At 45.8% G+C, this 27,231-nt stretch overlaps 1 protein-coding gene across 3 annotated transcripts in view; it reads left to right on the top strand.

The window, feature by feature from the left end:
* LOC128419645 (unconventional myosin-X-like) overlaps window positions 1–27,231 on the top strand; it is a 74,169-nt gene that overhangs the window by 11,829 nt on the left and 35,109 nt on the right. The window contains exons 2-17 of one of the 3 annotated variants that reach the window (XM_053400588.1): window positions 4,579–4,677; window positions 5,979–6,137; window positions 10,299–10,486; window positions 10,889–11,023; window positions 11,766–11,890; window positions 12,254–12,267; window positions 13,429–13,513; window positions 16,551–16,654; window positions 17,936–18,065; window positions 18,662–18,780; window positions 21,563–21,709; window positions 22,760–22,860; window positions 23,229–23,295; window positions 23,852–23,944; window positions 25,843–25,911; window positions 26,906–26,988. In XM_053400588.1, the coding sequence (XP_053256563.1) occupies window positions 4,579–4,677; window positions 5,979–6,137; window positions 10,299–10,486; window positions 10,889–11,023; window positions 11,766–11,890; window positions 12,254–12,267; window positions 13,429–13,513; window positions 16,551–16,654; window positions 17,936–18,065; window positions 18,662–18,780; window positions 21,563–21,709; window positions 22,760–22,860; window positions 23,229–23,295; window positions 23,852–23,944; window positions 25,843–25,911; window positions 26,906–26,988 (1,718 nt within the window). Of the gene's footprint in view, window positions 1–4,578; window positions 4,678–5,978; window positions 6,138–10,298; window positions 10,487–10,888; window positions 11,024–11,765; window positions 11,891–12,253; window positions 12,268–13,428; window positions 13,514–16,550; window positions 16,655–17,935; window positions 18,066–18,661; window positions 18,781–21,562; window positions 21,710–22,759; window positions 22,861–23,228; window positions 23,296–23,851; window positions 23,945–25,842; window positions 25,912–26,905; window positions 26,989–27,231 lie in introns of those variants that run through there. The other 2 variants (XM_053400596.1, XM_053400603.1) reach the window with 2 other exon arrangements.

Genomic DNA, 27,231 nt, shown 5'->3' with positions numbered 1-27,231 from the left:
TGCCAACTTAGTACCTGTTTCAGCACAAATCTTATTCCTAGGCTAAAAACAAGTAGATGACACCCACACAAAAAAAATAGTGCTGTCATTGACCATGAGTCAGTTCTAACTATTATACACTCTTGTATCCCCCTCTCTCAAAGCAACTCTAGAGAGCCATAGCAGAAGATTTTTCCACGCAATAAAACATTGCAGTGGTTATGAAATGCAGTATTCACACAATAGAAAAGAAGTGCCAAACAAACGGATAAAACCTGTATACTGTATTCATTACTGCTTTTCCTTCTGCAGGGTTCTAAACGTGTTTGCAAGGGCATCCCATTATTGCAAAACTGACCACTTAAGAAGTCTCATAAGTGTTATTGCCTTGAAGCTTATATGAAATTTCTAGCTAGCCCTTACTTTTGGAGCGCTTCATCTCCTGCTGATTTGCCTCCTACCTCTGCCTCTTCCCATTTTGCAAAAGCTCATCATCCTGGCCCATTCACCAAGCTGCTTCCTCTGGTCAACTCCTGATTGGCAGTTCATGCTCTCTTGTCACACTATTAACTATTTTGAATGGTGCGGCTGAGCCAGTTCCGAGGCAGGGCAGTAGGGAGCATGTAAAGGCTGAAGACAGGCTCTGTTTGGTGTGAAGAGAGGCGACAGGTCTCCAGCCTAAGAGGGAAGGCATGCTTGTCGAGGTTTAGGGGAAGACCAGAAGGCAAGATGATGATAGCAATCATGATGATGATGATGATGGGTGTGAGATCAGGCTCTGGAAACGCAATGCTGTTCAAGAAGTATAAATGAAAGTCCCCATCTATGATCCATGTGGTGTGGCCTCCCTTTCTGAAAGCCATTATTGATTCCCTCCTCTCCAAACCTTCCTTGGGGACTGATCAGATAACCTTTTTTTCTCTTGTGGGTATAGTGGATGCTCTTCCCACTGGCAGTGCTCTTACTCCTGCTTCCATTAGCTAATTTCTGTTTATATGTATCCATCACTTATTCATGATCCATTGGATCAATCAGAAGATGCATTTGTTGAAACCTGATTCAAGCCTTATGTGGAGACTGTAGGCCTCCCCCAATGCTGAGGCCAGGAGGATAGGTTAGCAATTTTGATAAAAGTCTTGTAATGTGGCCATCAAACCACAGGGCAGGAACTTGGTTCTCGGCTCTTTGTTGGCACATGCCAACTGTAGTGGTTCAAAAAACTCTTTCTCCCCAAGAGATGTGCCATAATGCCCAGGGTGTTGGACTTCTGCTACCAAAGACGGCAGGACAGGGATCTATCTCCTGCTTCAGATAGTGTACCCCCAGGTGAGTCTTTCACTGTACATCTTCTACCATGGGTGAACCAGAGTTGAGAGAAGGACCATCATTCACTTGTAAAGCACACAGAAGGTCCCACATTTAATTCTTGGTGTTTCTGGTTAAAAGAATTAAGCAGCAGATAATGGGTTCTGCCTGAGCTCTAGAGAGCCTCTGCTAGCCATGTTAGCCAAGACTGACTTCACACTGTATCCTGATTTGTCATCTTATTGTTGTGACTTAACACATCTCCACAAATAAAAAAGTACAGTGCTTACCATTGAAATGTGATACAGAAAAGCACGCAGAGAGTAGCCTTTCCTATCACCTCTCAAGTCACAGGCCAGACACCAAATTGAAAGTGGTTGTTTTTAAAAAAATGAAAAATCCCAGCATTCCCCACCCTTTTCATCTTCTGGTGTTTGAGCTTTTCAAGTACACTGTGCATCATGGGCATAACCTGACACATTTTTAGCTCTTGAGTCAGGATCCCATGAAACTCCGGGATTTTGCAAGACCCTGAGGCGTCTTCAGGAGAAAGGTTCCTCTGGTACATCTAGTCATGCAGCTCATCTGCAACCAAGAATATGAGCTAAATCACCATGGAGAGGCATAAAGGAAGCAGGCTCCCTGCATTCATTGCCATAGCTTGCATTGTAGCATCCTGGCTCTCGACCAGCCCCCCACCCAGGCTGCCCTTCTGCTGATAACCGCAGTGGCTTTGCAATCAATCCTTCCTCTGTAGGTTTCCCATAAACTAGGCTGGCTCTTCTTGCCTCATGTTGAAATCTCTCTTGAGGTGGTGCTGAGCTAGACATGATTTGAATGTTGATATCCATCAAGCTGGATATTAAATCTCTTTTGCTAGACTTTTTTTAAAAGACAAAAAATGCTGTAAAGATATTCATATGTAGGTCATACTCTCTCCCTATAACATTTCTGTGAAGCCACACAATTTGGTAGTGACGTGGAGTGGAAAAATGGAAGGGTTGCCTAACCTCTTCACTGATTTGCTGCATCTGTGCTCCAAGCTGCCCTCGTGAGTTGCATTTTCTCCCGCGGGGTTGCAGAACATATTGCTCAGTGCTTTTTTCCTATTAAAAAAATGTTTAGGGGTACTTTCATTTTCCTACTCATATTGAAATACTGCCCCTCAATGAGGCCAAACTTAGATTCACAAAATGTTTAGGGGTATGCGTACCCTTGCGTTCCACCCCCCCAGAAAAAAAGCACTGATATTGTTGCATTGTATTATTGCAAAGCTGTTAAAACTCATTGAATACCGTTTAGAAGTAAGAATTTGCTTGTTCTGGTTTTGCACACTGGGTTTAAATCAATATTTCCTGCTACTGTAACTCTAGTCATGTCTGACCTCTGAGGGAAGAGCAAAAGTCCCATCTCCGATGCGTGACCTGTTTGCAGAGAGGGACATTTGCTGCTTTTATTAGCAGCAAATTAGGAAACACGTTTCTGAGTGTGTATATTGAGTGGTATCTTTTGGAGGTCAGGAGAAGCCCCCAATTTGGTTTCATTCCCCCCCCCCGCCCCGGTTTGGCCTCGTTTCCCATTTCTGCTCAATTTCCTCATTTCAAGAAGATGGTAAAATATATACCATTTAAAAGGAGGATCTGGAACAAGTATTTAGAGGAGACCATTTGTGTGAGGACCTTTTCACAGAGCTCTTCCTTCCTAAACCTGGTCAATCCTCACCTGTCCTTGGCCAAGCAGGGTCCTGTGTTTCCTGTGGGAAGGTGTATTGAACTGGTGGTGCTCAGCTGCAACCAGCAGCCATTTCTACAATTGTCACAGCACCTTCTCCAGTCACTGTGTGACCGTAAGAATTGTTGCTGACTACCTACACACTGCCAGTTTATGTTATCTTTTTCTCCACACAAATGTCTGCCTGAGGATCATCAAAGCTGCATGTAGGAAGATGGTGGTGAGAGAAGTGTTTTTTAAATATTGCAGTTGCATCCCACCTCCTGCCAAGGACGTAGTACAGTGGTACCTCGGGTTAAGTACTTAATTCATTCCAGAGGTCCGTACTTAACCTGAAACTGTTCTTAACCTGAAGCACCACTTTAGCTAATGGGGCCTTCCGCCGCCGGAGCACGATTTCTGTTCTCATCCTGAAGCAAAGTTCTTAACCTGAGGTACTATTTCTGGGTTAGCGGAGTCTGTAACCTGAAGCGTATGTAACCCAAGGTACCACTATAGTGGCATTTTTAGCCTCACACAAGACCCTGTGAGGTACATTGGGAGGGAAACAATGTAGGGGCAGTTGTGTAAGAGATGTGATTGGGAGAGAGGAAGGGCTGCATCTGGGGATGCGAGAGGTCTCATTTAGGTCTCATTTAAAGCCAAGTCTGTCAAATCTGCACTTTTTGGAATGATACACAAACTGAAGCACAGCTATCCTTTGAAATTCACACTTATCCAAACGTTGCTATGCAGTTTCCCAACTGAACAATGTTTACAAAAATGCAGGTATGAAAGGAATGTGTACATGGGTAGGTTCTCCTATTCATTTATTAGTTTTCATTGGCGGTGTGGGAGGTTGGTGGGACCTGGGAAGACCTGGTATATGTAGACTGCAGCAACGGGAGGAACTTAAGCCCTGTTAAAGACTAGATCTCAGCATTCATGGCATGTGTGGGCCTGTCTGCAGTGTGCCTGCAGGTGTATGATTGAAGGTGCATTGAAGGCATGTGTAATGGGTGGGGTACAGGGCCTGGCCCCCAAATCCCGGCCCCATTGTGCACACTTCTTGCATTAATTGAACATGGGAGCTACACTTCTGGCCATTACAGTCAGCCAGTAAAGTCTCACACTCTACATTTTCACAGCTTGCTACAAAAATGTAAACAAAACAAAACAAAAACCCACCACAAGACACCATGTTCCCTGTGATGATGCAGTTGGAGCCTGTGTAGGCATGCATGTTTCCTGATTTCTCACCATTTCAGGACTTGGTACCATCTGATGACAGAATATGTGAACAGACGCCGTTGAACAGCTTTGTCCTAAAGGTGACACCTGGGCTATGGACAGTCCCTCTCTGGTGGCTCCTCCACACCAGTCATGGCTAACTGCTGCAGTCATTCAGAGATGCCCATGTGTGAACCAGCCCACAGGCTTCATTTATGGAAGGGAGGTTGCTTCCGCTGATGGTTGAGGGCAATTGCAGGAAGCAACATTAGGGGTAGATATGCTCACGAGTGCACAGATAAGTGTGGTCAGGTGTGGAGCGTATGGTTTGAATCCTGCTATGATTGGTTGCAGGGAACACGTGTGTGGCTGCAGGAGCAGGACCGGCTGCAGCCCTGCACGGTTGGCTCTTGTGTTGATGGATCCGTGCTCTTCACTTCAGACTATGGCGAGGTAAGTGAAATGGAAACACAGCATTTTCATGAGCCGCCAAAGGAAACCCTTCCAGGTCATTCCCTTGCACATTTGGGCTAAATAAAAGCTGGTGGCTCAGGAGACTCTTTCCCCCCCTCTCCTGTAGCCATAATATGCAGCACCTTTAAGGTTGCCAAGTTACAAAGAAAAAACCTTCTTTGCATTCTTCCCTAGGTGGCTTTGGCAGGTATGGGTTTTCTTAAGGCTTTGTCCTCCTTTTCTTAAGGCTTGCAAATTGGTTTTTCCTTGAATTACCGCTGCTTGTTGACATTGCCACAAAGCACTTAGATGCTCAGGAGAGGCGTCTGCATAAGCCAGACAGACTGAAGGCTTTGGAAGCAGCTGTATGCAAGCAATTCACACCTCTTAGCATTTCTAAAAGTGGCTGCCTCTGAAATTGGTGATAATCCCTGTAGGGATGCGGGAGTCAGTCCACTTCCACCTCCCTTTCTCCTATAATCTCTTTGGTTTATGTAAGGAACGGAGATTGGCATCTTTCTCAGACCCTCCCATAGCATATAAGACAAAATGACTTCATGAAGATCAGTTAATTTTTAGTGTTACTTCCCTCTATTGGGGCCTGTTAAGAGAGTGGCAGAAGGGTGGGGTTTCTTCCAAGCCATTAGCTATCAACTTTCCAGGCGCAGAAAATATTTATTCTGATTCCCCTTCTGATATAGGTAACTATAGATATAGATAATTGGTATACACCTAAAAGTGCAAAGTGTGGAGGTAAGAAGCTCATCTGTACAAAGATGTCTCTGCTTGTAAAACACAATGAGTCACTTCAGTTCACTGTTGGTTGAACTCACCCAGTGGTGAGTCCAGATGTGTTCACTGAGAGGACTCATTCATCGAATCCTGCTCAATGTGTATAAATCATGTAGGATGGCATTCAGCTTAAGTTTTACTCAAGAGTAGACTTGTTGAAATGAAAGGACCAAACTTTGTCGTGCCTAGTAATTTCAGTGGCACCAAAACTTGGTTGAATACCACCCATGGTTTTAATTTACTTCTTATTGTAGAAATAAAAGTTTAAAATAGATGCGAAAGGACAAGGTAAATGCAGAAGAGGGGTTGACCCCTCCCATTTCCTGTTACTTACCTCTCTACACCCTTGCACTCCTTTTACTGTTGAGCCCACCCACTTAAGCAGGGCAAGAAACCTGCCGGCCATTATTACATTTTGTTAGCAGAGAGTCAACTGATCAACTGCCAGGAGTTACTGCCCCCCACGGAATCCTGCATCTCTACATGCACCATCTTTTCCTTCCCTCCAGGTGTTCTGCTACCCGTGGGCCTCTGTGCCCAGAGAGAAAGTCCTGCCGATGCATCGGTCGAGTATGGAGGGGGTGGAGGACATGTCCATGCTGGGGGACCTGCACGAGGCGGCCATTTTGCTCAATCTGCACCAGCGCTACCAGCAGGACCACATCTATGTGAGTGACCAAAGCAAACAGATTCTTTGCTAGCCCACCAACAGGCTGCCAGAGCAGAAGTGGCCTGAAAAGAAAGCTCAGCTGCACGACTGTCCTTTACCCCATCTCACCCGATTTGGAGACCTCTTAACCATGACTTGGACAGGAGTCTGTGTCTCCTCCTGGTTGTGCTTTGGCTGAATTAAGTTAGTATTCCTGGGTCACTTTGCACACATTTGGAACACAGCATAACAAGGGGATTTTATGCTGAGTATAAGGCACAGCTAAGGCCCTGTCTACAATTGCAGATTTTGTGTTTGTGTGTGTGTAATAGACTATACCATTTCAGATTGCAGGTGGGGAGTGATACACACACACACGTATATATATATATAAATATGGGAGTGCTGTTTTTAATGCTTCCCTATAGTAAAAGGAAAAGCCTGTAAGTTTGGAAAAAGACCCACCCAAAATTAGCACACCAGAGAAAGAGTTTTTACCCTAGCCTGTTCTGTAGGCACTAGTTTTCTACTTGCAAGGGGCATTTTTACAAAAGGGAGAATTCAAAAATGCTATCCCATCATCTGCATCCCATAGTGATATACTCTATTTTGCCATTTTGGAAGCTACCTCATTCTACTGAATGCCTAGTTTAGGCTTGAGTGTCCAAGAGTAGCTACTGGGTTGCTGCAGATGAGAAATGCAGTAATGTTTGCCATGCCATCAGTGGTTGGTTCTCTTTGCAAGAGGATTCTCAGCAGCTGGCATTGAAGATGCTCCAGGTGTTTCTTCCTTAAGCAGGTTTCCTAGGTTGAATGACAGACATGTGCACCAGAGGCAGTAAACGTCCTCTTTCATCCCGCTTCAGGATTTGTGTACGGGAGGGAGAGAGATTCAGGGGGCTCTGTGCCATTTATGGTGTTTGCAAGATTACCTGGGACTGCGAGAAGGGCCATGAGGCATGCTCCTCCTTCTTTCTTACCTGTGTGCAAGCCTGTTCAAATTCTGATATTGAAATGTGGATCTTAGGCTGTGTTGCATAGCAACAGTTACTAAGGCAACAGGACTGTATGCATCTTGTATTCCAGTAAATGATCAATTAAGTGACCCGATTTCTGGGAAGCATCTTTTCCATTTTGGGCAGACAAGGAAGTTGCAAAGTCTGTATTGCATAGTAATGAATCTTTGCTGTCTTGTGATGGACATGCCTTCTCTTTCTGCTCTCTTGACCCAGGTCTATCTCCATCCTGCAACCTCTCAAGTGTTCCCTGTGCAAGCAGCTCTTTACTGCCCAGACCTTTACAATCGGATCTTACCCTCTTGAACATCCCTTTGACAACTGCTTACCCTAATTTCCTCAGTTTGCTACTTCTTCCCTCCCTCCCCCATCTCTCTTTTTGCTGTAGGGAATTAGAATAATAATTAGCATTTGCATACCAGTATATGTTTAAATGATCAGAGAGTATTTTGCAGACACTGTATTGGGGCCATCCTAGAACTTATATGAGACGCGGCACCATGGCTGCTCCTGCTCTCTGTTTCTCGTAATATCTAAGACAGATAGTATGTGACACGATGTCATTGCACTGTACATTTCCCCATCCCTGCCAAGCAGCGATGCAAGGTAGAGGCAGCACACACACACACACACACACACACACACACACAGTGCAATGGTACCCCCACCATACGCGGTTTACGTTGGATTTTTCCAAGGAGGGGAGAGTGTGAAGACACTCAGAAGCAGTAGCTCAGAGTCTCTTGTAAAATCTGGTTTCAGTAATCCAGTGACAACCCTGTACATTCAATGTTATTATCCCCATTTTGTAGATGGTGGGCTGAGAGAAGATTTAGGCAGGAGGATGTACGCCTCTGGTTATTTTTTAAAAATCCCAGGAGGCGCTTAAAGATTTATTGTGAGAGACAGTAAGTCCTGACACATTTCAGACCCATAGCTCTACCTTGGGGCAAAAGAGATTACAGAAAATTTAACTGATCTTTTCTTTTAAAAAAACCAACAACAACAATAAAAAGAACCTTCATTCTGCTATAATTCATTTTCCCTCAGAGATGGGGCTACTACACTCTGAAATGCGAAAGACTTACTGGTTGCCAGAGTAAACCAGAGTTTAGCGTGGCAAGTTGCAGTGAGCTTTCAGTATGTGCACTCCCCCCCTCTCCTCTAGCATAGCCAGGAGGAGGGAATTGGAAGCTTTAGCTTCTGTTTTCAGTTAGCCACAGTTTTAGTGTGTCATCTAAATCCCATGGTTAACTGTAGTTTGTTGAAATAAGCCAGCTTCGTAAACTATGGTCTGAAATTGGGTTTCAAACAAGGCATATTTAAAATTAAGCACACTTTGCTAGGTTCAGATGTCATAGCAAGATGCAGTTAATTTAATCAAGAATTGAAAGCTTCTTGATGGCCTCTTGTGACTGTGCCAGAGGAGGAAGAGAGGGGTGCACAAGAAGGAAGCTAGCCTTGTTCCCACAATGCTAAACTATATTTTTTGACATCAGAACCAGGCCTGCTCCTGCCGTGCTACCGAAAAACAAGACACCATATGCCTTTAGTGTTATGTCATGGTTTGCCTCCCTCAAACAAACCACGAGCCAAGAAGAAACCTTGGTTAGAGTTCGTGGTTTATTTGGAGTGAGGCAAATCACAAGCCTGGATTTGGATGTAACATTGGCTTAGCTATGAGCAGAATTGAAGCAGGAGGAGATGAAGTAGATTTTCTCATTGTGCTCCAGCGTGGTTGCTTGTTCAGTGAACCAGGCCGAGTGACGTAAAGACTACTGAGCAGTCCCCACCACCACCATGAAACATAACCACCAGCTCCCCAGCTTGCTTGCTTTTTTCAAGAAGAGTACATCTCTAGCATCTTGTAGAACCTGACACATGAGGCAACGTGTACAGGCACTGTTCTTGTTTTCTGAGAAACTGTCCTGCTTCCCCCTTTCGGTGTGTTTCTTTGCCCATCCCACTCCCAGAAACATCCCGGCAGACTCCCATTCAGCCAAGCCTGCACAGTAGTTTCCTGCTCCTTCAAAGCATGGCCAAGGAGTAATACAGGGAAAGAAAGGAACGGGAGAGAGGCCAGCTAAGGATGATTCCCTGCCCAATCCTTACAGAGATGCGGCTTCCCCTCAGCCCAAGGCCATGACTTGTCAAGAAACCCTAAGAATCCCATAGAGCTTTCCTTGCCACTTGAGCACGATAGTACTGCCCATCTAATGTCCCATCTCCAGTTGTGGTCATCCCTACCTCTGAGGAAGGATTTGGAGGGGGGCCACTAAATAGGAGGGGAACATTCTTGCTCCACCCTGGGTAGGCTCCAGTGAAACTTCAGGTACATCATTTAGTATCCCTGAAATGTACTTAGCTCCATTAAAAAAAAACTAATAAAAAAATCTTCATCGCTGAAGGTCCCCTAGGGAGATTCTTCCCAAATAAGAATTCTTCTGACCATTAGAATGCATCCTGCATTTTGTTGAATGGGCAGCTTATATAATAGTTTCTTCTTGTTCTCAGTAATGTCCTGTACCCTAAATTAGCATGTCTCCCTCTACATTAATAGCTACCTCCCTCCAATTATTTTTAGAGAGCTGTAATGTACCCCCTTAGCTTCCCTTTTTTTCTTTTCTTTTTTCGGCTGGGCTGAAGAAGTTCAGTCCTTTTAAACCTTCTTTCAAAACCTGGCCTCCACTTAAAACCATTGATTTCTGTCCTGAGAATGATGGATCCTTTCCACCCTCAGGTATATAATAGCCTTTGATGTTCCTTATCCTCTCCAGAAGGATATCAGTGAGCCCAAAGTAGGTCTGAGGGCCAAACTGTGTGATAGGTGGGAGATTTGTGATTGTTGATCTTAGAAGATCTGTGCTTGCGTCTGTTTTTGGAAGGCCTCTGGCTGTCCTGAACACAAACAAAACCATCTGTAATAATATGGCGATTCATGTAGATATTTGCAAGAAGGTGACTGAAACAAATCACCCTGTATGGAGCTTAATAGCATTTGAGCACTGTCAGATTTTATGGGTTCAAAGTGCCCGGAGGGAGGTAGAATATTGCCCTCTTGTGGCAAACGGTGAGTGGCATGTGTACAAATGTATGGAGTTGGTCCCCAGCAGCTCACTAAAACCACTTGTTTATTTTGCTGTTCTTTCCGCTTTCCCCTCCAGACAAACATTGGCTCCATCTTGGTCTCTGTGAATCCCTACAAGCCCATCGCTGGATTGTATGATGCTGATGCCATTGACCTGTACCGCCAGCACTGTCTGGGTGAGCTGCCACCCCACATCTTTGCCACAGCCAGCGAGTGCTACAGCTGCCTGTGGAGGCGCCATGACAGCCAATGCGTCCTCATCAGGTGAGGGAGGCACTTTGGATCAGGAGGGCAGATGAATTGAAGCAACCCCCCCCCATAGCATATAGTTAAACAATGGAGGATGTAGCAATGGCCGCCATCTTTAAAAGGGATCGAGCAAATTCACAGAGGATAAGGCTCTCAGTGTTGTACCTCCATTCTTGAAGGCTGTATGCCTCTGAATACCAGTTGTTGAACCAGGGTGGACAGCTGGCCTGCTGCACCAGGGCTCTCCTTATCTTTTTATGCTCATTGCAGCAAACATCTCCCCAACCATTAGTCGGGATTTTGGGGGGAGTGCTGCACGTTCATTCTGGAGCCATTCTTTCTGACTTGCCATTGAGGCTGGCATTCCCTTTGGTTGGTGCTGTCCTGAGCAGGTTGTTTTGGCTGTCCATTTAACAGTGGCGAAAGTGGAGCTGGAAAGACAGAGAGCACCAAGTTGCTGCTGAAGTTCCTATCAGCCATGAGCCAGACCTCACTGGGCGGCCCTGCGTCAGAGAAGAGCACACATGTGGAGGAGGCCATCATGGAGAGCAGGTACAAGCCCACACAGCACAGGGTTGGCGTGAGTGTGCGGTTTGGAGGTGTCTCCTCTCAGGGGAGCCATGTCACGGACAAGAGGTAGGACTGGCACTGCAGCTTCCCAACTGCCTGCCTTCTAGTTATGGCCCGCAAACTTCCTTTTTCAGCTAGGGGGCTGTAATGCATAGAGAGTGTCCAGCAAAAGTCCTTATTCCTTGGAATATTTCTGCACTTGATATAGGGAATCCATCTGCCTGACTTTTTCCAGGTACCCTTCAGAGGTCAGAGGTCTGTGCTGTTTTGAACCAGGGGAGCAAATACGGGAAATCAATAATGCCTGCCATGCTCATTCCTGGTGGCTGTTTCCATGTCCATTTCCTCAGATGTCTGACATGTTTAAGTGGGGCTGCTTGGTGCACTAAGAAAAGCGGGGCTGTGCAGCATGTATAAGCTACATTAATTGAAAATGTTCACATATATTTGGTTGATTCTGCTTCTGCTGGTCAAGAGGGAGGAGCAAGTTGCCGTAAACACAGACTTTGGAGATATCAAGTCTGTCATTGCGGACATGAGGGCTAGAAACTTGGAAGGTTGTGTTTTTTGGCGGGAGTTGTTGTTTTTGTTAAGAGAGAGCTCAGTTCCTCAAAATTTGAAAGGTCTCCACAGTAAACTTATCCCTAGAGTTAAAGAAAGTGCAGTCTACCCTTATTATACACCCCAAACTAATCTCCTTCGATCCTTCCTTCCTTCCTTCTAGCCCAGTACTGGAGGCTTTTGGAAATGCCAAGACAGTCTACAACAACAATTCTAGTCGCTTTGGCAAGTTCATCCAGCTGCACTTTTCCCAGCATGGGCATATCCAGGGTGGGAGAGTCACTGACTGTATCCTTCTTTTTGGTGTTTTTATCCCTGATTACCTTAGCGCACACCCAAGGCCAAGCGGAGCTGGTGAGTTGGTTGTGTCTCCACTGCTGACTTAGCAGGGTATAATCATGTCAGGCAAGGGGACCTTCCTCCCCATTTTCCAGCTCACTTCCGATTCTGTGTTGTTGAGTTTTCCTTTGCAAAAGAGGGTAGCTCTCTAACTGTTTAGAATCCAGGAGTGAAACAATCCTGGCCTATGTAAGTTGGGGACAGAGTTATTTGCAGCCAGATTCCTATGTCGTTGAAAGATTCTTTGCCAGACACTGGGAAGTCTTTCTAGGAGCCATTGTACCATTGCTTCCTCCTTAACTCATTGCTCAGATTTATTGGAGAAGGTGAGTAAAGTTTATTTTGATTGTGCCCCTCTTTTTTGCCCCTTCACAATGTCCAGATGATATGGAGATGCTATGATGGCTACTCCTAGGTAGGGTACTGTCTCAACACCCCTAAAAGTTCTGCTCAGTAGAAACTCTGGTGTGTTCGCACTACATTAAGCTATATTCCCTTTTTGTTGTTGTTTCATTTCACTATAAACCTTCACCGTCTCAGAAAGAACCACGAGTTTCCCATAATGCATATGCTTCCTCATCCTTGAACATCTATGTTATTAATAAATGTCCTGTTTTGCGCAATTGCATCTGTGCAATTGCACTAATGGACCCACACACAAGACAGTACTGAAAAGGGAGGAGTGAGGCTGATTTGCTTTGCTAGGGAAAAGGGAGTAGTCAGATTCTGAGACTGTGAAGTAGGCAAATGAGCAATGTGTCCCGGTGGGAAAGTGCATGGATGAAATGGTGCTAAATCAATCAAAAAGAAATAAGGGAGAGAGGCTCCAGTACAGTGGTGCCTCACAAGACGAAATTAATCCGTTCCGCGAGTCTCTTCGTCTTGCGGTTTTTTTTGGTCTTGCGAAGCACGGCTATTAGCGGCTTAGCGGCTATTAACGGCTTAGCGGCTTAGCAGCTTTAAGAAAACAAGGAAACAAAGGAACAAAGGAAACAAACTCACAAGAACTCGCAAGAGCAAGCCCATAGGGAAAATCGTCTAGCGAAGCGACGCAAAAACTGAAAAACCCTTTCGTCTTGCACGTTTTTCCGTTTTGCGAGGCATTCGTCTTGCGGGGCACCACTGTATTCGTGAGGGAGCAGCAACAAGAAAATGGCAGTGAAGGAAGACAGCACAAGACCTCAGTCCTCCCACTCAAGGAGGGATATAATTTGGTGCATGGAAACGGAGATTAAACAGTGACTGGTTATGGGTTTTGGTGTGGACTTCCCTCATTCTTGCATAGACCCCAGGACATATTGCATGTAAAACTGTATGTGGCAACCCAAACCTACCTGGATTCTTTTCATGCTGTTGATGTAGCAGACAGAGGGCTAAGCACAGTGGCTGTCCTTCCTCCTATGCTGAGCACATATTTCATTGCCAGGAGCTCTGCTAGTTTGTGTGTGCCTTTGGGGTCACACACCCTTCATTCTTCTTTGTTTCAGAACAGAGTTGTTCACCAGAACCCGGAGGAACGTAATTATCACATCTTCTATGCCTTGTTAGCGGGCGTCAGCGAAGAACACAAAGGTAATGAGGAATCACAAAGTTGCATTCTCTCATTCAATGAGAAGAGCAATCTCCTGCAGTCAGGCTGGGATGGGGAACCTTTTTGGGCCAGATCCTTATTAGGGTTCCTGACGAGCCAAACTTGACTCAAAATCCTTTCGCCACTGAACTTCAACCAAGGGAGGGAGGCTTGCAAAGGACTGGAACTCTGTGCACTTCTCCTGGGGGCAGTGGCAGCAGCCGAGCAAAGGACAAGAGCCTCTCCCCACCTCCCCCTTGTTGCCACCCTCCTGCTCATGGGAGAAGCAGCTCCCATAGTCTCGTTTCAGCTGAAACTGGGCCAGGGGTTGCTCTTAATGCGCTTCTCAAAAGTGTTGCTTCTCCTGTGAGCTGGTGCTTGGTGGCAGAGGGGAGGGCGGGGTAGATTCTTCTCCCCCTCCTCTTGCTTCTGCTGCTAGCTGGAGAAGCACACGAGCTGCAATTTTGAGAAGGCTTTAATTTCCCCCCATCAGCTGATAAGTGGAGATTAAATCTTGCTGCCTTTTGCTGTGTGATAGTGTTCCCTGCTGGAAACGGGACACGTGGGCAGGCAGTGCAGGATTAAACCTTGTCCTCCCGCTCATCTGCTCATGTCACCACTGATGTCAGCTGATGAATGAGTGGGTGTGGTTTGGCCTTGCAGACCAAACTGAAGCCCCTGGAGGGCCAAGATTGCCCATGCAGTAGGTAGAGTGGCTCAGAGAGCAGGCTAATACCCCAGGTTTCAGAGGAGGAACAGGCTCAGAATCCTAAGAATAAAAATCTACACCAGGGTGGGGAACTTTTGTCAGCCCGAGGGCCACATTCCTTTCCAGTCAGTGCTCTGAGGGCCACATGCCAGTGGTGGGTGGAGCCAGAGGCGAAAGCAAGTCGAACAGCAGGTGTAAATGATACCTTTATACAGCAGGCCAGTTTTCACACAAAGACCCTTCTGTCTTCCATCCAGGCAAGTGAGAGGCGCTGTCAGGACTCATTCTAGACAGAAACACTTGAGGGACCAGTGAGGGGCGGGGTATGGTCTGGGGAGAGTGCCAAAGAGTAGACAGAGAGGCCTAGAGGGCTGGATTTGGCCCCTGACGCACCCTTGCTCTGTACAAATTAATGGTGGAGTCCTGAACTCAGAATTCTAGTTTGTGAATGGCATTTCTCCTACAACTTCAAGAAGGGATATCATATCTCAAGTCCACTCTTGAGACGGTGTATTTAAATATGCCTTGTATTTCCTGTTTAAGGCCTACTCGTCCCTCTTGTAGGAGACGAGTGCAGAAGGGAGCAGGGAGACACCTGCGTTACCCACAGAATCAATAGCCCAGTTTCTGTGTTTAACCATGTCCTTGGACAGTTAACAGAGGCATGATTTTCTCGAGGGCTGGTCAGAGCATTGCTCTCTTCTTTCCACCAGCCCTTTCTAAATCTCCCAGCCCATCACGCCTTTTGCAGCTCCCTGTGCCTTGCCGCTGATCAGATTCAACTTCCCCTCCCTCCTGCCACAGGAAGACTTGCACATTTCCCCCAGAACCCCCTTCTTCCATTGAGGGATTGTCCGTGACCTAAATCAGTTGAATTAGCAATGGCTAGTTTTCCATGTTACATACCACCATGTTAACCGTAGCCACAAACTCAAAGCTGGGGGTGGGGGTGGGGAACCTTACACTAGAAGCAAGAAAACTTTGGTTGAATTGTTTGAGGAAAATGCCTCAGGGGTTTGTGTCCCAGAAATCCCACGATGAATGTGGGACACTACAAAAAGCAAGGCTGAAATTGGAATTAGCCATGAAAAATTTGCATTGGAGACGCCTCTCAGACTTCCTCGGGCCATTCTCTGCTTGGGTTGTTTTGGAGGGAGTAGCCTTTATTTCTGATGCAGTCAGCCTAGTTTAAGAGGGAAAGGGTGTAGCTTCTGATACAGAGACAAAGCTTTGGTACCCACTTAAATAATACTTTTATCAGGATCCTAGTGAGCCTGGGAATGGAGCTGAAAACCCCTGACCTCAGATTCCAGTGAGTGGAATTTGTGGTATTTCCTCTGTGGTGTGTCTGCAACTGGGCCAAACTCTGCTTCCTAAAAAAAGTTCAACAACATTCGGGGAGTCCTGGTTTTTACTTTTTGAAATATGGCAACCCTAGATCTCAGACTGGCAGAGGGAATTTGCAGTGGTATCCAGGAATGCCCCTAGCAGAGTAATATGGTATCTTCACACACTTTAGCAGTCCCTGGGCTGGAGAAGGGGGAATTTCTGCCGGCAACCACAGAAAGGTATATCTATTTGGCAGAATTGCTGCTGTACTTACTGATGCACCAATAACTGGTTTAGAAGCCTTCTGCAATTAGATGCCTGGGAATTGGTTGTTTAGTTCCCAGTATTTTGAGCATTGGGGCAAACTAGACATTACAAGTTACTTCCTAGCAAGTTTATTTGAAAAGAAAAGAAGAGTAAAACAGCATTGGGTGTCTCTAATTTTGAGCAGAGGAGCAGCAAAAGGAGGGTATACTTAAACCGCTTGCTCTTTTCCAACTCTAAACCACCCATCCAGGCTGCTTTCACCACAGGTTGGCCACTGTGGGAAGCAGAATGCTGGACTAGATAGGCCTTTAATCTGATCCAGCAGGATCCTTCTTATGTTTTTACCTCATGAATTAAGTACCCCTCTCACTTGCCATTCAAAACTGCAAGTTGCCAAGGCTGCTTACAATTTAAAAATGCCGTATTTCCCCTGTGGACAAGGCAGTTACAGGCTAGTGTTGGCTCCCCACAACTTATTCCACAATATATTATCCTTGAGTTGTTGTTGTTTTGGGGGGAGACTTTGCCATGCTGTGGTTTGGTCCTATGTTGATGTTGAACTGGGAGTGCTGTATAGACAACCGCAGAGAAAGGAGCAAGTGGAAGAAGAGTTGGTTGCTTTCTGGATGTCCCTGGCTCATCTCTCCCTGTTTGTTTGCCTCTTCTCTCCCCCCACCCTCCTACCCCAACCTCCAATATGTTTGCTTCTCCTTTGGGGAGCTGCCTCCCTACAGAAGCCCTGGTCCTGCTGGAGCCCAAGAGCTATCGTTACTTAAACCAGTCTGGCTGTGTAACCAATGAGAACTTGGACGACAAAGAGATGTTCAGCAAGGTCATGGTGAGTCTTCCTTTTGACTCCAGGCAAGACTTTAGGCTAAGCTGTGGCCCTCCAGATGTTGTGAAACTACAACTCCCATCAGCCCTAGCAAGCGTGGCCAATGGCCAGGGATGATGCATGTTGTAGTTCAGCAACAACTGGGGGATACAAAGGTTTCACACACCTGCATTAGGCAATGCTGTGAGGGCAGGGGGTTCTCTCTCTCTCTCTGCATGTGTGTTTAAAGGGAAAGGTGTTCCTTCGATGAAGACTAAATTGCAAAATAACTGAATGCAAGAGGATCATTTTTCACTCTTGATGGCCTGTCTGTACGTGGTGCCTGCTAATTGGGTGCTTTGTTTGATAGCAATTTATAGAGGCTGCTTAGACTAAAGTAATGGTAGCTTGACGACACTTCTTATTGTCTGCTCACTAGTGTATTTCCCCCCATTGTTTCTTGCAGTTCTGCACTACTACATTTGTTCCCATCACTTAAAAAAAAAAGGAGCTGGGGGAAGGATTTAGCCTGCAAAAATATGGGCACTGATTTGTAATGTAGAAGGAGGGAAAAGATGTGAGGGTGCTATGGGAATCATATTTATTATTTATAAAGCACTTTTGAAGCAGAGTGCTGTATAGGAGATAAAATCGAAAGGCAGACGGTAGAATAACGGCAAGGAAAGGGCATGCTAGGAAGAGAGCAGAAGAGGATTCGCTTAAGGAAAAGCCTGGAAGTACAAGAGGGTCTTCTTGTAGCTCAGGGATAGAGATCCTGTGGCCCTCCAGATTTTTCTGGACAGTGTCAGCCAATGCGGATACTGCTGAGGGATCATGGGAGCTGTAGTCCAGCAACAGCTGGAAGGTCACAGGATCTCTGCCCCTGTTGTGGATCCTCTTGCATATTGGGTCTGACTGCCACCAGGATATAAGGTGCAAGGCTAACTGAAACCAGGCTCAACTTATTACCCAGAGCATTCTTGGCTCTGTGTTCATAGTGGCAAAAATCACAGCTGCAATATGGAATCAAGGAAACAGGTGAGTCTATGGAACAGTCTCTCCAAAGGACTGAACTAGGACGATCCCAGCAGGTTTACTCAGAAGTAAGTTCCATGGACCTCAGTAAAGCTGCTTCATAGTGAGTGTGTTCAGGGTGCTAGCCTTAGAAAGCAAAATCTCACAGAGGGATATGTTAACTGGTTTGTGTGCGCTGATGTGTAAGGATTGCTTTATAGCAAGTCTAAGATTGGCCCAATGGTGGTGGGTGACAGTGGAGTTAACCTAACTCCAATGTGTTTTGAGCAGACTGCCCTCGAAGTGATGGGATTCGGTTCTGAAGAGATCAGAGACATTTTCAAACTCCTGTCTGGCATCCTGCAACTTGGAAACATTGAATTTATGACGGCCGGAGGAGCTCAGATTACAACAAAAACTGGTAAGTGGCACCCTTCTGTGAAGAGAGTCCCCACCTGGAATCTGCGTCTCCTCCATCATCGTTTTGGTGACCATGCTGATCCTCTGGGCAGGCTTTGCTGCCTTTCTGCTACTGTTCACAGGACAAAATGGACGCCCAGGAACTGTAGGAGTTGGGGGACAATTCCAAGTCTAGTTCTTCCCAATATGAGACACTGTTAAATTCACAGTAAATTTTTAACCCCCCAATTCAAGTTAGTTTTTGAATGTGCGAATGGGCTCGAACATGCACACACCATGTTGTGAAACTATGGCCTACAAATCCTCTACCCTAGTTGTCATGCTGGCTTGCCAGAGATAACTTTGCCCCTTTTTGGAATGTCACGGTTACTGTGTTTCTGTTATTTTCCCGTCTCTCCCTTGGGCTTATCAGTGGAGTCTTGGGGGATCAAGAGTTGCCAGCAAGGTCTCTCCAAACGGCTATCCCGCCTCTTGATTGTATTGGCTTCCTGTCCCTTTTTGAGGAGAGGCCCCCTCCCTCATCAATCACTTCCACATAATAAGAACACATTATCGCAAGCATTACTGCCACCTCTCTTTTATCATCCTCTCTCCTAGTGCTGAATAATGTCAGCGAGCTGCTTGGCTTGGATGCCTTCCAGTTGTCTGAGGTGCTCACCCAGAGATCCATGTTCCTACGGGGAGAGGAGATCAGCTCTCCCCTCACTGTGGAGCAGGTAAGTGAGTAGCCAACGGGCTTTGCACTAAGCATGGTGGTGGCGCCTGGCTATGAAGGGCACTTGCCTCTAGGTGGCAGCACTCACATAGTTGTCAAGGGGAAATGGCGCTTGAGGGATGCCTTGGATTTGAACATTACATACTCCCCTCCACCCCCCAACCCTTGAGGAGGGCTTCCCAGAATGTGCACTGTGGCTCAGCAATTTGAGTAAGCTGGGATGTAGGGAAGCCATTTGCAAGGCAGGAAGAGAGGGTGAATCAGCCTTGTTAACAACTTTACCCCTGTAGAGCTGGGTTGGGGAATCTTTTTCAGCTGCCTTCTGAGGGCCACACACTGGTGCCAAGTGGGGCCAAAAGTAAATGGGGACAGAGCGATGAATGTGACTCTTGTACAGTAGGGTAGCTTCTGCATGGAGTCTCAAACTTCGCTGTATCTTCCACTCAGATGAGCAAGAGGCATTCTCAGAGTTCAGGGACACATTCCAGCCAGGCAAAACTCTCAAGGAGGGTGCAGACCAGGGGCCTGTAAGGTGTGTGGTCTAGGTAGAGACCTGTGGGTCAGGTAGAGTGGCCTGGAGGGGTGCATTTGGCCCCCAGGCCTGAGTCATCCCCCCCCCCGCCCCGCCGATATCTCTGCTGCAAATGCTGCATAATGTGAGCTGGGTGTCTCTGGAGAAGCAACAAGCAAATAAATGGATTCTCCTGTAGATAAGTGCAGCAAGCACTCTGCAGAGGATACAGCCCTGTTGTATCAGGCCAAAGGCCCATTCAGTCCAGCACTCTCTTCCCACAGTGGCAAATCAGATGCCTATTGGAAACCCGCAAGCAGAACATGAGGGCACTGTGCCACACTCCTCAATAGCCCTTCCTCACTAGTTAGGCTTCCTGCTGCCAAATGCCCACTTTCCCCTTCCTGGAATGCCAGCCAACTATTGCCAGATGCATGAGAGAATGTGATGCCAGTCAGTTTGCAGTGTATGCAGAGCTAATTATAATGCCAAGCACTGGCATCTTCCAGTGTGTTAGACAGAAGGCGCTGAGGCCAGTCAATGGGGCCTTTGACAGAACGCACGTGTCTGTGTGCCGCCCACCCCTGCTTTTGTCCTAGTCCCGGGTGTGTTGAGTCAAGCGCCCGTTCCTGGAAGATGTTGCAGAGATGTTGAATTACCAGGCAGTCTGGCCACTTGAGTTCTGCTCCTCCCTGTCTGTGCTTCGCTAAGCGCAGTTGGCTCCGGCCCAAACTATACAATACAGGGAATGTGTAGCTGTTGCCCACCTGCATCTTTCCACCATGTCTTTTTGGCCCTGTTTAGTTAAAGACCATTTGAGAGGGCATCATTGTGTCCAGAGTTTCCTTTCCCCCTGCAAGCAGCAGCCAGTGATGCAGAGCAGGGGAAGGGAAAGTCTTAATGTGCTGGCATCTTGACTAAACATTACCGAGGAGATGCAATGAGGCAGCCACCAAGTATTCCTTGTAACATGTGGTTTAGGCCTCAGGCTTCCTAAAGGACAGTGGTGGTCACTGAGCCAAAGGAGAGACCTTATGGCTCTCCTGCCTTCTGATCTATGATTTTCTGTGAGCAGCACTGTCTTAGCATATGCGCCGCCGGGGTGCAAAGATCCACCCAGCGCCCCCAAATTTAGTTTAGCCCCCAAATTAACTTTTATTATGCTTATGTCAGACACCACGCTTATGTCTTATCGCTTATGTTTACGAAAGAAGGGAGGAAAAAGAAACAAACTTTTTTATTTGCTCATTTATTTACAATACATTTAAGTATACAACACCACCACACTTAAACTTGTAAGTATTGTTTAGGCACCTACTTAGGAGAAACATCAGTCGTGTCAAAGGTGCCGCTGACCCCGCTGCTGCATAGTAGCTCAATACAATACGTAACATTATATTTTGATGTAAGAGTTAATTTTGCGTGCACGGCACCGTTGTGAATTACAAGCTCTGTCATTGAGTCTGACAAGCGCCGCTGGTGCAGTGTGTCTTTGGTAAATGAGCACACAAAGTCGAAAGTCCTTTAGTGAAACAGTAGGTATACATTTCGGTAATACCTAGGTATATACAGTGGTGCCTCGGGTTAAGTACTTAATTCGTTCCGGAGGTCTGTACTTAACCTGAAACTGTTCTTAACCTGAAGCACCACTTTAGCTAATGGGGCCTCCTGCTGCTGCTGTGCTGCCGGAGCATGATTTATGTTCTCATCCTGAAGCACTATTTCTGGGTTAGTGGAGTCTGTAACCTGAAGCGTATGTAACCTGAAGCATATGTAACCCGAGGTACCACTGTATGTATTTTGTTTTTCTAGCTTGATCAGAATTCTTTATTATTTCATAACAGGTAGATAGTTAAGAACTTCAGCGGTGGGTGCTGGGCACCCCCCCCAAATTCAGCACCCAGGTGCCCCGCACCCCTTGCATCCCCGGGTAAATCCCCCACTTGCAGTCCAGACCCAGGTTTATACCTCATTTTCTCATGGTGAGAACAAGGCCTAGTTTGGCACAGATGGAGTTGGGAGGCATGTTTGATAGCAGTCATCCCATCCTTGGCAATTCAGGCATCTGAGTTTCAGCTGCAGTTTCTCTGCTGTTCTATACTTAAAATTAGTTTCTCAGGGATAATGTTCATTTGCCAGGCCTTTGCTGCCTCGAACTCCCCATAGTTTGCTGTGCTGCTCTCCAGCATATAGAATGATGTTTGGTGTCTCTCTCTCCCCCCCCCTTCATTGCTTACTGACAAGCATTGTCTTCCTCCCTGTTTGCCCCCAGGCTGCTGATTCTAGAGACTCCCTCGCCATGGCCCTTTATTCACAGTGCTTCTCATGGATCATTGGCAAGATTAACTCAAAGATAAAAGGGAAGGAAAACTTTAAGTCTGTTGGAATCCTGGATATCTTCGGGTTTGAGAATTTCCAGGTTAGAAATTAAACTATTGGGGATTGTTGCGTGGACCAAAGGAAGTTCCAGTGCATGCAGAAAACAAGCTGAGCTGATTACCTGAAGGCAAGGCAGAGGCTTCCAGGGTAATTTCAGTACATTGGGAAATAAATTGCTTGACACTAAGCCAGTTGGGCAGGGGATGGTGTGGTCATTGCCCCTTGAACCTCATTCTTGAAATTGGAAACAAAGGCAGCTGCCATACACCAAGTCAAAGTCACACAAAAAATTTGCTTGTATATCACTACACCCTGTATATTGTTTGTTGAAATACACCAAGTCAGGCATCTACTTCAGTATTGTCTACACAGACTGGCAGTGACTTTCCAGGGCTCCAGACAGAGGGCATTCCCAGTCATACCTAGAGAACCCAGGGATTGAACCTGGGACCTTCTGCATGCAAAGCATATGCTCTACCACTGAGCTACAGCCCTTCTCCAAACTTTGACAATGCCCTGTGAAAATTACTTTGGTAAGGCATTTAGTCAAACTCTCTTGGCACATATGTTACATGGGCATGCACTCCCATGTGTTTCCCCCACTTTCATTATTACATTTATATCCCACCTTTTCTCCAAAGAGCTTAAGGTGGCACTGCATATTATTATTATTATTATTATTATTATTATTATTATTATTATTCCCGGCTTCCTTCCCTGATGGGTCTCAACCATGCAACAACTTATCCATGCCACAACCCTGTGAGGTAGATTAGGTTGAGAGACTGCGACTGACCCAGGGTCACCCAGTGAGCTTCATTCACTGATCCTTTTCTTTATGTGCCCTGTTTTCACCTTCAATGGGCAGTCTTGTCATTTGCAGTCTCTGTGGTTTCTGTGCCACTGCATGCCCAGACTGGCAGCAACTGGCAGGAGAGGCAATAACAAGCTGACCCTCGGCACTTCCGCTGACCCTCCCCTGCTTCCCGCATGCACTTCCTCTTCCTTGCAGCCCTCAAGGGAAAAAAGATTTTTTCCCCCAGACCAAGAACATGGGTGCTAATATTGGTTTCTCTTGTCACACGCACAGGTGAATCGTTTTGAGCAGTTTAACATTAACTATGCAAATGAGAAGCTCCAGGAGTACTTCAACAAGCACATATTCTCCCTGGAGCAGCTTGAGTACAACAGGTAGTTAAAAGTGGCCTTTTCAGGAGGCAGTGGCTATTGCTTATTGGTAGTGGCCTCTGGCAACCAAGAGAGCCCACTGCTCTCAGGTGGAGGAGGAAAAACTGCTAGCAGAAAAGCCGCTTTGGATTTCATCACTGACAATCCATGTGGGGGTCAAGGAAATCCTTGGAAAGCTTGATAAAAGCAAGAGTCGCCCACTACTTTGCTGCCTGGGAGCAGTTTTACCTTCCTCTCTGCTTTTCCCCTCCCAGGGATGATATTCTCCTTTTCGTGTACTTCTGTCCTGTCCAAAGCGTCTTGCTGTTTCTTAACCCCTGCTCTCTGCAAATATGAGTGCCTGACTTGTGTTTCCCCTCTCTTTTTGGCAGAGAGGGGATAAGCTGGGAAGCCATTGATTGGATGGACAATGCAGAATGCCTGGATCTTATTGAGAAGGTAGGCCTCTCTCCTGTGTGATGGGCTAGCATGCAGTCAAGAGTATGCTTTCTCTGTAGACTGGGCTTTTCTCTCTGACCTTGATCCCAAGTAGCAAGCCGTGTTTCTGTGCCTTAGTTTATAGCTGGTATTTTGCCTCTCCCCACCTTGGCTTCTGTTACTTTTATGGAAATGGGCAGGCTTCATTCAGAAGTTAGAAGAGTTCATTGTGAAGAAAAAGAAGAAGAGTGTAAGGAAAAAGAAGGGGGGAGGTATGAGTGGAAATCATGGCTAGCTCAAGGTGTGTGTGTGTGTGTGTGTGTGTGTGTGTGTGTTTGCTGTCCTTACATACATACAATTTTCACACACCCCTCCAACCTTACTTTAGGCTGAGCAACATAACATTACAGTAAATGTTTAATGTTTGAGGTATTACAGTATTTGATATTTCTTGGAAGCCGCCCAGAGTGGCTGGGGAAGCCCAGCCAGATGGGCGGGGTATAAATAATAAATTATTATTATTATTATTATTATTATTATTATGATCACTGCAAGTCTTTTTCTTCTTTGGCTACAGAAACTTGGTTTGCTGGCCTTGGTTAATGAAGAGAGTAGATTCCCCAAAGGCACAGACAGTACCCTTTTGGAAAAGCTGCACAACCAGCATGGGGTAAGTGAAGATGCATATATACACAACACTTGCATGCATTTATCTATGCATTTCTAAAATGTATATCATAGGCTAATAATAATAATATAGAAACCAATGTAAAATATTACAATCCCAATACAGTAAGCCTGCTTTTAACTTGTGTGTATTCAGCTTTATTTTAATAATAATAATAATAATAATAATAATAATAATAATAATAATAGGGGGCCAGAAGCAGGCAGGCACCTGGGAAAAAATACTTTGCCAATCCCTCCCACCACTGAACCCAATGTGTTTTGATTATGTGCAATCTCCAGAAAGTAACCCCTGCATAAATTGCAGGATTGCTGTATTAACAAACCAGAAATTGGAAGGTAAACTAAATAAAGTCAACATCAGTTGCCTCTCAGCAACCAAAATACCTTTGTGGATAAAATGATTTTTAAGCATCCTTCTAAGAATCAGGAGCAAGTAGGCATACCTTCTTAGACAAGGAGTTTGAAAGATAAGATACCATTGCAGAGACAGTCCCAAATCTCTTAGCCCCCAAAAAGGGGGTAGGGAGTGGGAACAAAACGGAACCTTACCTGATGACCACGAAGCAGAAAAGGGGTACATTTAGGGAGGAGGCATTCCTTCAAGGACCTGAAACACAGACCACTTAAGGATTTAAAAGTCAAAACCAGGATTTTGAACTGGACCTGGAAACAAATGAATTTGCATCTATTCTAAATAATTGCAGGGGTATTTGATCTGCTTGGTTGGCACTAGTTGGCAGCCTACCCTCTGCATTTTGGACCAGCTGCAGCTTCCAGACAGTATTGAGGGGCAGCTCTGTGTAGAATGCATATATTGCAGTGGGTGGTGGTATATAGTTTTGATTCATATATCTGACACACCAAAGGGATAGGAGGAGCAAGGTTAAAGAGAAGAGAAACCTGTATGGAACCATAGTTTGATGCCCCTCAGGAATTTGTTCCATGCTCTTTTCTCCCTGCCCCACCACCCCACATTAACACACAGGAAGTGTTCCCACAAACTACACTTTACATAATCTTGATATTTTAAATTTCCTCTCATCTATGAACAAAGTAGGTGGTGCTCTGTTCGTTGTATGAAATGGGAACTACTTCCACTGTGGATTTTTAAAAGAAGGCCACAAAGTGAGCAAGAGGAACACAGTCCACAAAGAACCAGTTATCGACACTTCATCTATTGGAACCTCTTTGGCTGAGCCTCTGCTTCAGCCTTGGAAGGCTCCCTTGGTGTCTTCTGATAGAAAAGGCAATCAAACTGTGAGGCCAAATTAACCCTCTTCAAAGCAAAGCAAACAGAATTGCATAATGTGTCTCTTAAGCAGATGACCCTAAGTTTCTTACCAAATGAATAGCTGCTAAGATTCAGCGGGTGGAGGTTTAAAATTAGGTTAACAATTCAGGGTAGAATAGCTTTCCTTGTTCAGTTTACTGGATAATGGCTAAAAGCTAACAGACACAATCAGTACTCTGTGAAGAACATTGTATTTTAGCAGTTCTGGGAATTCCAGTAGGCAGACTGATCCTAGTGGCTTGTGACATAGCTGAGATGCTTCAATCTGAGGCAGGGAATCTTCCAGAAGGATAATTTCTGGCTCATCAGAATATCTGAGTTGTAGCACTGACAGAGATGTTTGCCAGGATAGTTCCCTGTTTTTGGCTCCACCAAAATACTCTTAACTGACCGTTGTGGTTACTGTGCGGCCATTTTGGGACCGACAGCTTATGAAGTGCAGTAGTACTGCACCAGAGTGCGGTCCTGGCCCTCACTGTTTGGCTTGGTTATGCACAAAAAATTACTACCACTCATGATATTTAAAAACAGCTGCTGATGTGTTGCTTCAGGTAGTATAAACAGTGCTTCGCTCACTTCTGTTTCAGAACAACCAGTACTATATGAAGCCTCGAGTAACAGATTTTCAGTTTGGAATCCAGCACTATGCCGGAGAGGTAAGTGCATTTTAGCCTGATAGCTGAGCAGCTGGCTGAGTTTGGGGCCTACAAGCCAGTGAGCAGTTAGGCCACAGCTGGAGGCTGACAAAAAAGGCCTAAAGTGCAGAATTTTATTTCTGGAATGGGCATGGGATTGAGCAACAGCCTCTTCCAAGTTTTAAAACTCTTTTAAGTTGCCAATTTGAGGTTTAGGCCTATCAAATATTATTTTGTTGAACCCCCACAGATGATGGACTTGTTTGGGACCAGAACACACATTACAGTTGCTGTGGTTTAGAACAGCCTATCAGTCTTGGCCTACCGGAGTTTCAAATCTGGTCTGCGAGGCCATTTCCCCTCAAATCATGCCCCCAACCATCAGATGATAACACTGCTGAAACCAGCTGATGGGCAGGAGGGCAGGGTTTAATCCTGCATTAACTGCATGCCCTGTTCCCAGGAGGGAACAGGATGGCGCAGCCAAGGCAGCAGGAATTAATCCCTGCTCTGGCTACTGGGTTGCTGTTGAAGGGAGGTTGAATTAAACTCTCTTGTTGAGATGCAGTGGGCTGCAGAATTTATTTATCTTTGACACTTTTATCTACCCTTCTTCCAAGGAGCTCATGGTGGCATGTCTGATTCCACTTCCTTTGCATTATCATAACAACCCTTTGAGGTAGTCTAGGCTGAAAGGTATTGATTGGTCGAAGATCACCTGGTGAGATTAATGGTCGAGAGGGGATGTTTGGACTTGTCTTCCTAGTTGTTGTCCAAGACTCTGGCGGCTACTACAGTACATTGTTCCTGTAACATAGCAGAACAGGGCTCTACATATCGCCTCTGGGCTAGTTCCCCCTGCCCTTAATCAATAAAGGGCGTGAGAGATGCATAAGGTATTTGGCAGTTTGGGGTGTGTGAGTTCAAGAGCTTTTCCTCCTTGTTCAATGCATCTGTGTTGTGCATTATCATGATGGCACATTTTAATGCTTGTGTTGCAACCTGTCACCTGCAGGTCTTCTATGATGTGAGGGGCTTTCTGGAGAAAAACAGAGACACCTTTAGAGATGATATTTTAAACATGCTGAAAGACAGCAGGTAAGCAACTGTATTCGAATGAAGCCCAAACTAGTTGGGAGCTACAGGTGGGCATGGAGCAGAGTTGCAGAGCGTACATAACATCTGAACACTTTGATTTGGGGCAGGGAAGCTGTTTCTTGGACACTCAGTACTGTAGACAGAAGGATGGGGAACTGGTATGGAGTCCTAGCACATGCTTTGGACCATTTTGCAAGCCCCCAGAGGCAATTCATGGCTGTTGGAGCTTTAGCTGCCAATCAG

Source organism: Podarcis raffonei, chromosome 1, assembly GCF_027172205.1.
Source record: "Podarcis raffonei isolate rPodRaf1 chromosome 1, rPodRaf1.pri, whole genome shotgun sequence".
Lineage (NCBI taxonomy): Eukaryota > Metazoa > Chordata > Lepidosauria > Squamata > Lacertidae > Podarcis > Podarcis raffonei.
This window is presented reverse-complemented; position numbering and strand designations above follow the sequence as displayed.